Source organism: Xiphophorus maculatus, chromosome 9 (assembly GCF_002775205.1).
Source record: "Xiphophorus maculatus strain JP 163 A chromosome 9, X_maculatus-5.0-male, whole genome shotgun sequence".
In the NCBI taxonomy this organism is placed as follows: domain Eukaryota; kingdom Metazoa; phylum Chordata; class Actinopteri; order Cyprinodontiformes; family Poeciliidae; genus Xiphophorus; species Xiphophorus maculatus.
In genome coordinates this window covers 14,992,305-15,003,012 of record NC_036451.1, presented here as the reverse complement: position 1 = coordinate 15,003,012, position 10,708 = coordinate 14,992,305, and the positions used below count along the sequence as shown (strand labels likewise).

General features: G+C 36.9%; 1 protein-coding gene across 1 annotated transcript; it reads right to left on the bottom strand.

Moving 5' to 3' along the window:
• Positions 1-35: 35 nt before the first annotated feature.
• Positions 36-8,097, bottom strand: haus5 (HAUS augmin like complex subunit 5). The gene is made up of 19 exons (XM_005800525.3): positions 7,789-8,097; positions 7,648-7,710; positions 7,480-7,512; positions 6,628-6,652; positions 6,400-6,532; positions 5,718-5,877; positions 5,557-5,635; positions 5,278-5,369; positions 5,145-5,199; positions 4,902-5,029; positions 4,740-4,821; positions 4,491-4,645; positions 4,189-4,351; positions 3,682-3,762; positions 3,400-3,545; positions 2,543-2,639; positions 1,499-1,637; positions 1,222-1,354; positions 36-324 (listed from the first exon to the last, which is right to left on the bottom strand). Exons 1-19 carry the CDS (start codon positions 7,884-7,886, stop codon positions 222-224), a joined length of 1,965 nt encoding a protein of 654 aa, XP_005800582.2. The 5' UTR covers positions 7,887-8,097; the 3' UTR covers positions 36-221.
• Between the last annotated feature and the right edge of the window lie 2,611 nt (positions 8,098-10,708).

Genomic DNA, 10,708 nt, shown 5'->3' with positions numbered 1-10,708 from the left:
GTTGGATCATTTAAAAAACGAAGACAAATGTTTTCAAAATGCGTTTTTTAATGTCTGATTTAAACATGACAAGTGTTAAGCGTAACAAGGCATCTGTAAAATACAAAGGAAAAGCAAACAAGAATTTAATTACATTTCAGAGTTTTTTAACTAACAATGTAATAATGTATTTGAAAGGTGACTAAAGCGCTCAGTTGTGTTTTAAACCCTTGGGGTATAAACTATGAAGCTTTTGCTTTAAGTTTCCATATCTGAAGCCACTGTTGGAAAGTCAGTCCTCCTTTGCTGAGCTCAGGCAGAACATGCTGGGCTGGTTTGTCCCACCTACATGTTTGAAAATACCAAAACAGATTATTATGGTTATGTACAATGAGCTGCAAAGGGAAAGTAAGAAAACCAATTCAATAGAAAAAGCACATCGTAAGACATAGATAAATACTAGTGTCACCTTACTAATACATGTGGAAAAATAAATCATCCAGTAGATAAGAAATAAAAATTATAAAGCATTAAAATTTGATTGTCAAACTGGGCAAACCTATTGTTCTGGATTGGCTGGTTGTGCATTTGTAGACTTGTGTCTCAGGCCCAATTTCCAAGTACAAAATAAAAATTTCTGCAAATTGTTGTTTGTTACGTTCTACTTACAATATACAACATGTAAATGCTAAATGGACTGAATGGGATAAACAATATGATATAAAGTTTTTAGATTATGATATTCAGTCAAATTTCAACCCTCTAATTATGAAAAGAAAGGAACTGATCTGCAGCAAAGTGCATGGAAACCAAATGGTTAGTTTACAGATACAATATGCATAGAGAAAGGAACAATATAGCATGAGTAGAACATAGAGGTGTGAAAGTCAGACCAAGCCAGTGTAAACATTTGAATGTTATAACTGAATATTTAAGGGTGTATTAAATATATTGCACTTTGCAGCTACGATCTGAAAGTGGTTATGACGATGTTATTGGGGAAAAATGTAACGGGTTATTAGTAAAATGCTGTTGGATTGACAGCCTGTGGCTTTGATTTTTACCGTACATGTGATTTAGGTAACAAACATACTGCAAAGCTATCTAATGGAGGAAGGACATTACTGGGAGAACAAAGACATTTTGAAAGCACAAGTAGGTTAAAAATGGTTATTATTGTTATGAGTATTTATTAAAAAAAGAACTTTAAAGTCAGCTATGTACTCCAGAAGTATACCTCACCAGTAAGAGATGGCGGTCTTGACTTGAGCTCCGTAAGAAAGACCCTGAGCGCAGTGGTTGGTGAGACCTCTGGCTCTTGGCAGCAAAGACTTTAGGAGCTTTTGATCTGCCTCCCTGACTTTGGACAGCAAAGCTGGGATTTAAAAAGAGAAAAACAAAAACCCTTTTATTAAACATATTGTAAGTTTTTCCAGCTAAACATAAAATTCCCTATTACATCCAGCTTTTATAAAAAAAAATCTAAGAAGAGCTGTCTGTTTTCAATTTCCTCTCATACCTTTTTGATCAGATGCATGCAGTAGTTCAGAGTCCTTCTCTACTTTCTGCAGCGTGGCCGAGTAAAGCTGCAGCAACTCCCGGAGAAAACGCAGCTCAAGCTGCTGGGACAGCAACTGGAAACACAACTCCTCTGGAGCCTGAAGCATAGGCATGAAAAAAAAAAAAAAAAACATAGTAAAAGTCTAAATCACATTCAATCAAAAAAATGTGAGGAAACAACTTAGAAGTCTTTAATGAAACCTTAGCCTCTAAAAAATTAAATCTGAGAATATTTAAGGAGGAGCCAACAGTTTGTTACTGTTATAAATAGATTTATTGTGTTGCTGTTTTTTCGTATTTTTATAGTTTCAGTCCGGTTTACCCTTTTACTAGTTTTTAAACCCATTTTGTACTCTATTGTTGCCATTTTGTCCGAGACTCTGTTCCATACCTTAAACAAACAAGCCATACACAGTACCTTAACAATGGCGTATTAGTTTATTACTCCTGGTAGTATTTTGACTATTTTTAGGGATAATTAGCAACCCATAATACTGAAATTTTATAACTTGTTCCCTGAAAAATAATTAACTCAGGGATGCAGAATATATCTTTGCTGCAGGACTACTAGGAAAGCAATATTTTTTGGATATTATATACCAGGTGTTACAAGTATCCCCTGATCCATGGCTACAAAATATTCAACTTATTGAATGAATTCTCACTGCCTTAGGTGTCACCCCGTGACACAGATTACAGTATCCAAGACACTAAAGATTACACATTTTCTTCTTTAGTGTTTGGACTTACCCAAGATAATATAACCAAGTTCAATATTAAGTCATAAATTAGCAAAGTGGATCCAAACATCCTCAAAGTGGTTTACCTGAAACTTCCATTTCCACAAGAACAAACAAATACTTTTGGTTACCTTTTTTTCTCTCCCCATTTTGCAACAGAAGGTGTGTCTGTTTTTTTTTTTTTTTTTACATCTATGTGGACCATGAGTCTGTTAAATAAAAATTGATGAAAAGCCTAAACCATTTAACCTCCCAATACTCACTCTATACAGAGGGAACTCCAGGCTCTCACGCAGGCTTCTGAAGTTTGAGGCCTGCAGGCGGTGAATGGACAACCACGACGCAGGAACTCTGTGCATTCTGAAAAGAGAAGGGAACAAAATAAAGTGAACTTCATCCCAATACCAACCAGTTTTTATCATGTACAGTGCTTCACATTGAGTATTCATTGAAAAGCGTGGCATGTATATGTATCTATTCATCTTTACTGAGACTCCTAAATAAAATCCTATGAAAGCAACTCCCATCAGGAACAGCCTTTTACGTTAACTGAGTCCATCTGTATGCAGGCTAGTGATCTTAATACATCTGTTCTGTGAAGTCCCACATGTTTGTTAGAAAATATGTACAAGTGCTTGGTCAAGACAAAGTCCCAACATAAGTCCTATTGAGAATCTGAGCAAGACTTTAAAAACGCTGTTGACAGATGGGCTTTGTCTAATCTGACTTTGAGCTATTTTACCAATAATAATGCACAAGAATTTCAATACCTAGATGTGCAAAGACTGAAGACATAACCCAACAGATTTACAGGTGTAACTACAGTGCAAGATAAACCTACAAAAAAAAATCTTTCAAACTCATGAATACTTATAAAGTACAAAGTACTTTGCAAGACACTGTATTACTTTCAGTCATGCATTGCTAAATTTACAAATGTACCATTTTTTAAGAGAAGGTTTTTTTGTGTATTATTGTACCCTCTTCTGTGTAACTACAATTTCTCTCAAACACAATCAAACTCAATAAACTCAGCTTCCCATTTCAAGTGCATATTCTTGGATACTTTCAAAATTGCTTCAGGTCTGCATTCTGTAGATGTCACCAAATGTGTTTTTACCCATCTGTGGTCCTGTGGTCCAGAGCAAGAAGTGAAACTGTTCCAAACTGTTTGGCCTCCTTATAAACAGAGTTTCGGAGATTGTTGGCTGCGCCAATTACGTCTTCAAACTGTGGCACAAGCTTTTCCTCGATAAATTCCTGCAACTGAAGGAAAAAAGAAAACATGGTCATGGAAAACATGACCATAAGCATACATCAATATAAAAAGAGAAATGTTCCAAGAGTAGTTCAGTCATTTACAGTATTTTGTAATAAATAGACTAAAGGATTAGATTCAGACCTCTCTGTGAACACTGATCAGCTGCGTCTTAGCTGACGAGTTCCCCTTAATCAGACCTCGTAACTGCTCCTGTCTTAGAGCCTGCAGAGAAACAATAGACACCAGATATGTTTATGGCATCTTGAAAAAGTGAAACCAATAAACCTGGGGAATAAACCGATTTTACAGATTTTTTTCAACGAAGATTTAATTTTGGAAAATCTGGATTTTTTTCCCCCACCAATACACACTTTGGAGTTTCCGTAGTTCAGATTGATGTCGGTCCACCCAGGGTCTATTATCTTGTTTAACAAGCATGTTTTAACATCTTTCATTTATTTGCACTTTGAATTCAGATTGACTCCCTGAAGGGATGATGGAAATAAAAACAGGTTTTAGAAAATATTTCTCGCCATTTGTAATTTCTTCTGAAAGCCAGATTTGGTTTTATATAAAACAGTCTGATTTTATTTTTAAGCCATTTTGCCCAATAAATAAAAATGTTGTGCATTTAGTATTAATTCTCACCACTAGTTCCCTGAAGTCCAGAATGCTCTGCCACTGGCTACGAAGACTCCTTAATGCCTCCTGACGGTTTCTGGCATGCTGGTCAAGCTGAATACAGCGCTCTCTGATGTGATCCCGAGCGGCTGCCTGCATCACACACTGCAGCTCCACCTCCAGTGTTGACCTATAAACAATTTAGAGATGACATTTGAACTAAGCACGGTAAATTAAAACAATCAAAATTCACAGATTATTTGGCACTCAAATTACAGGAACTTGATTAAACAATAACACTTTTTTTCCTATTCAATTGTTGGACTTACAGTGCTAAGCTTTTATTGAGGTTCTCATCTGCAATACCGGACACTTCCAGCTCAGCCTCTGCCTTATGAGACTTCAACAGAGTTTTGAGCTGTTGGATTCTGGAGCGAGTCCGGGACAGCTCTGTGAAACTCTGCTGCACCTCAACCCAAGCAGCCTGAAACAAGGAGTATGAATAAAATCCAACATGTAATAGAGCAGAACTCACTCACACACAAAAACAAGACTAAATGTCAGTGAAGGTTTCACACCTCTAGGAGAGTCTGAACAGGCGGTAGCTCATCACACTCCTCTGCGGAAATATCCAAAAGGTGATCGCTTTCAAATCGGAATCTGTATGGGGACGATAACTCTGTCACTAAATACTGCCAATGTGAACAAAACCCATTAAAACAATGTGAAGTTTCTCTTACCGTAGAGCCGCTACGTCCTGCGCCACATCCAAAGAAGCTAGTTGGTCCTGCAGAGCCTTCTGCTCTGTCACAGCTAGATGCTGCAGCGCTGAGAGGACATGGCTAGGAGGGTAACTGCTCAACACTTCCTGATGAAATAACAGAAAACAGCCTTTTCATAAAAAGGTAAATCATTTTGAAGAGAATTTATCTTAAAAATATCAACTTAGTTTCCACAAACCAGAAGACCCTAAATGCACCAACCTCAGCAGTATTGAGCCAGTACTGAAACACAGCCGTCCTTTGCTCACGAGCCATGCTAGAATTAGACAACAATCCAGTAAATAAGTGAAAAGTTATAGCTTAAAAAAAAGTCTGATCTGATAATAGTTGTTACCTTTTGGGTGCAGAATGTTGAGTTTTCGCTTCGCTCTCCTGTAAGCATTGAAAGAAGTGGACTCTGTCTTCACTCAGCTCTCTCAGCTCACGCTGACAAACAAAAAAGGTTAAAGGAAATTTTCTTCAAACAGAAAATGAGATTAAAATCTGCACATTAAATTTTCCAATATAATTTTAAATTCTCTATTTTGTTTTTTTTATTCACCTGTCTGTGCAATAGTGTATCGGATAATGTATATTTGATAAAAAAATATAACCAAATTTCTGCAGCTCCTACCAGGACTTGAGGTACTGCCACAGCCTTTGAGTTGAGGTTGGAGGGCTCATCGCCAAACAGCACTTCAGTCTCAGCTTCCCTGCAATACAGCAAGATGATAATGACAGATATTTTTAAAATATTTGTAATCATGTCTATTATTTAAAAGGATTTTTGAGTACCTAGCCATCTGCTCCAGCACCAGGCAGTGGTAGTTTATCTTTTGCACATCGTCAGAGAGAACCTTACGGTTGGAGACGCTGCGCTGTCTGAAAGCCTTCAGAAGCAGTTCCCGGGTCTGGTTCTCCTCGATTTGGACCCAGATGCGATTGATAGATTGCTCTACAATTAGCAGTGGAAGTATTGTTTAGCACAATATTGTTATTTAAAAGAAAATACAATGAAACACGTTTACCTGTAGCAGCACAACATTTGAACTCGCAAACATCTGTACAATACAAAAGTGTGTAATATTACAATTGTAAGCCTAAAGAGAAAATATTTGGTAGGTTATAATAGCCACAGTTAAACATGGTCAATCTTTGCTGTTATGCCAACACCTGAGAGATGTCAGCAATCAAGAGGCTCTCAGGTAATGATAGGAACACAGTGATGTAGGAAAATTAAGACAAGGTTGAGGAAAATGTGGCTTATTATTACGGTTTAATGTTTATTCAGTAGCTCATCATACTCCTTACCTGCTTCTACTTTAAGCCCAAATTTTATGTCGGTGACAATATTGTCACATTTTCTTCATTAATCTCCATTTACATTGGTCAGCAAACAATTCCTCAACTTAAAATAACATAATGTAAATTTACATTGATTCCTCCTTGATGTGCATACACCATAGGAAGGACAAACCTTGTGTTGCCATTTGTTCTTCTGTTCCCCTGATCTGGGAGTCCAGGTGACTGATCTCATGCCTCAGCTGTTCTATCTTCGTCTGAAGCTCTTTGCGCTTTGCTGCCTCACTTTGGCTTTCAGATTGCATCAACTGAACACATAAATAATACACCAGAAACCATGCTGAAATTCCACTGATGGTGTAATGAATTGGACATGCTGGGAGAAGGAAAAGGTGAAGCCTACCTCTTTGTCTTGTAGTGTCTTGTACCTTTAATGATCGCAAGGTGAAGGAAATTGCCAACAAACACAGTAAGTAACACACAGATTTACAGGACTGCCAAGAGAAAGGCACTGTTGATAATCTGTAAATGTGCACCACACTTCATGAAGTTTTATAAAAGTAAAGAAAGAATAAGTCAAAACCTTACCAATCCACTACAGAGTTCCTACACTTTAATGTGGCAAATGAGGCCAAAGAGTTCTCTGTCAGCTTGTTGTATTCAGTGTTATTCTATACATTTTTGTGTAAATAAATAGCAGAATTATGAATTTTTTTTCCCAAGGTTATTGTGCCATAAAAACCTTAGACCAAATTATGCTTAGATATTATGGCTTAATGTCATTGTTGACAAATTATCAACGATTTTTATCCACATGAACCCGCACAAATTTCCTACTGCGCGTTGTTTTAAACACGCCAAACGCACTGGGCCAGTGTAACGAAAACCTAAAAGCTTTGCCAGCCAATCAGAATCCTTCAAAACAACCACGACTTCCTGTTAAGAGTTAAACATGGAGCCAGGAGGTTCATTAGTGTGGACAGAAAAATATGTTGCACTACTTTTGAATAGCGTAATCAAATATAGAGTTAATAAAATACAAAACAATGTAGACTGGGAATTGTGTGAATATATCGGTGCATTATTTGTCGCAAACACAAATATTCTCAAATATCCACTTTGGTCGGAGTTTTTGTAAATAATCATTATTAATGGTATGAAGCTGAGTTTTCGTGGGTGTAAAACAAATAAAAATGTATTCGTTTTCCCAAATACCTTGCTATAAGTGTACTAGGTCAAAGCCAGGAAAGGATACCACTGAAGATTGCCTCGCATGATCCTCACATTCCTTGAAAAACAGAAAATCCATCACAAGTCTTTAACACATTGCAGAAAGGTAACAAGAGGCGCTCATTACGATATGTCAAAATGCTTGAGGCTTGCAAGAATCAAAGTAAATCATCAAAAAGGAAAACAGACTGACCTCTGTTGGAAAACATGTTGGATCATGTACGTCCATATTGACTTCCCAGTCCCAACACAAAGCCTAGGGGGAAAAAATAGATTACGTGAAGACTGCCAATAAAGACGTGTCTCATATTTTGTAATTCAGAATGCAACTTACGTTTTTAAATAGCTTTCATTAGGTAGGCTGTCGGGAGGCAGATTAAATTCCTCTGTAGCCCAGCGTTTCAGCTCTTTCACCAGATTTCTATCCGCCATCCTAATTGCTAACTATTCTCTGCTAGCTAAAATTAGCAACAACTAGGAACCTCCTTTAACTTGCTTGAGTCGTGTAAAGTTTTTGCTGGCTTACATTTATAAGACTGCTTTCCATCTACCTAGAAAGCGATCTTTTCTCCACTGACTATCCTGACAATAATAATAACATACACGTATTTAAAATATTTCCCGCGCAAGTATTTCATCTTACTTCCGGGTAGTATTTCCGTTGCGACAGCGCCACCTCTCGTTACAGTCGGGTGCTGCCATGGTTACAGGATTCCATCTGCAACAGTTCGTGTATCATTTTTGGCTTGGTAAGTTTACTTTTATTGCAGAAACTATAAATCCTGAATGAAATATAATTTTAAAAAAATGTCAGTTCTGAGACAATTTCATCATGTTTCCAGTATATCAATCAGTTTTTATGCGTATTTGTGTCAAAAGAAGCACAGATTCAGTAAAACCAAAACCAGGATTTGATGCTACACTATTATGTCATATGTCCTTTGAAGTATTTAGTGTTTTTCTGTATGGAGCCCCTCTGGTGATATTGCTAATCGCAACTGTCTGAAGAATGTGATTATAATTAATTCCCAGATTGAATTAAACCAAAATGAGATCGGATTTGCCCATTATTGTCAATAATAATGATACTAATTAATGTTATCATTAAGTCATGGCCATGATTTTAATCTTGTTTTTTTTTCTGCAGGTCAAAAGATTGGCTTAGTTCTGTGGTATGGACTGAAGAGATCTTATAACTTTATAAAACAAAATAAACTCGAGAATAAAACTCACCTCTACCACAAAAACACAAGACCCAAAGCTGAATTGAATGTACAACAAATGTTAAATCAATCCATCCAGTTTAGCAGATGTGCGATTTTTTTTTAAATTTCATTTATTTATATCTCTACATAACATGTCTGGGACTAAAAATGTTTTACTCCTATCGATTTGCAATAAGAGGACTATCAGTTAATGTTTTTTTTCCCCACGGGATGTAAACAAATTTTATACAAAATCAAGTTGGCTATTGAGATCCTTGTAATTTGCAGGTGTGAAATATAGAGGGCGCACCTGATCCACTTTAAAATCTGATACTACACCCCTCCGAAACCACGCAGTGATCTACTTGAACTTTGAGCAGGATGAATGGTGTTAGAGCTGGGTGATTTTGATTATTGCATAATTGCTCAAAATGCAGAAACATTTTAAGTAAAAGATAAAATAAAATCAAATTGACTAAAGATTGATGCTTCAGAGAAAATAGCTGAAAACCTGAAAACCAGGGAATCTGTAACAACAGTCTGTATTCCACTAATCCAATGCAGAAAGATGAATTTCTTTAAACACATAATTGCACTTATACTGTAATTATACCATTTCTGCAGAAAATATTGTCTTAGAATGAGAATTTGTCAATGAGACCATGATAATTAGTTGTGTAAAATGCAACACTTCATTAATAGGAACATGTTTTTGTGAGGTTAATGTTGCAAAATGTGAGTAAAACATTTAGTGGCATCATGGAGGCCCTCTTTTGACCGGCTTTGGGTACATTATCTTTTGCAAATCCTACTAAATACTTACTAGCAACACCAGAAGTGCTGTGAAAAGAAAAAATGCTCATGCTTGATGAAATGTTTGATAATCTAATCAAGTGTAAGGTTTATTTTTAGATCCACTCTCCAGTTCTAGATTATTTTTCAGTCAGATTAGACGTTCATGCTACGAGTGTGTGAATGTGTGTAAGGAAGGATTTTAGTATTACCTTCATCCAAAAACTGACCAATTTTAGTACCAGCATGTGATCTGTAGACTTGGCTAGAGGTTTTATACTGAACTTTTTCACATTTTAACAAGTTGCAAGCACCTCCAGTGATTTTTATCTTGATTTTATGTGACAGACCAACACAAAGTAGTGTATATTTGTGAAGAAGAAGAAAAAGAGCATATAGTTTGCTATATTTGCTAAACTACCAAATAACATCCAGTACCTTCCTGTTTCTAATTTAATTTCAGCAAAACAACTATTCTGCGGTGGTTTTAGAGGTTGGTTAGGGAACATTAGTGAACAAACAGGAGTTGCAGAGATCCACAGTACAGTTGTGAGAATCTCTGAACAGGACAGTTATTACTTGTCAAATAATCAGCTCTTTATGGATGAGTGACAGAGCAAAATAAATGATATTACAACACACTGTAGTTTTAAGTCAGTAGTTTCTGAAACACACGGATAAAGGGAATGCAGCTTTCACAAATCTGCCTTTAATGTCACCATTTGTTTTGATAATAATGACACAAAGAGCCCCCCCCCTGTGAACTTCACTGTGTGTTTTCTGGTGAGTGAGTCTATTGAAATTTACCACATTAGACACACAACATAGTTCCAGAAGTGTAATGGAAGGATAACCCCCTTAACAACACACACACACACACACCCACACACACAAATCACACACGCCTTGCAGACACACCCCCAAAGCACTGGCGCCAACAGCTAAATCCCCCCAACCCTCACCTCTCCACCCACCCCTAACTGACCTCTAATTATGTCATGCGAAAAAGCTGTGTCCCATTGAAAGGCTCGCTTAATCAAACCAAATTAATTCTGCTATTTTCCCTTATTATCCTGTACGTGGAACGCGTCTTTCCAATAAGACTGTTAACTCCAGCCGTGGTCCTCTCAGATTTATGAGAGTGCAGGAGCAAATTAATGCACTGCACAATTAATCAATTAGTCTTTGTCATCTCTGTTCTTCCTGATGAATACAGTAACTGAGGTGAGTCGGAATGTCTGCACAAGTGTATCTCCG

Bases quoted from the DNA above. Each gene is read 5' to 3' on its own strand.
- haus5 (XM_005800525.3), bottom strand. From the start codon at position 7,886: ATGGCGGATAGAAATCTGGTGAAAGAGCTGAAACGCTGGGCTACAGAG. The intron at 7,711-7,788 runs GTAAGTTGCATT...TTTTCCCCCTAG, and splicing joins AATGAAAGCTATTTAAAAAC to GCTTTGTGTTGGGACTGGGA. The intron at 1,355-1,498 runs GTATGAGAGGAA...TTTAAATCCCAG, and splicing joins GCATGCATCTGATCAAAAAG to CTTTGCTGTCCAAAGTCAGG.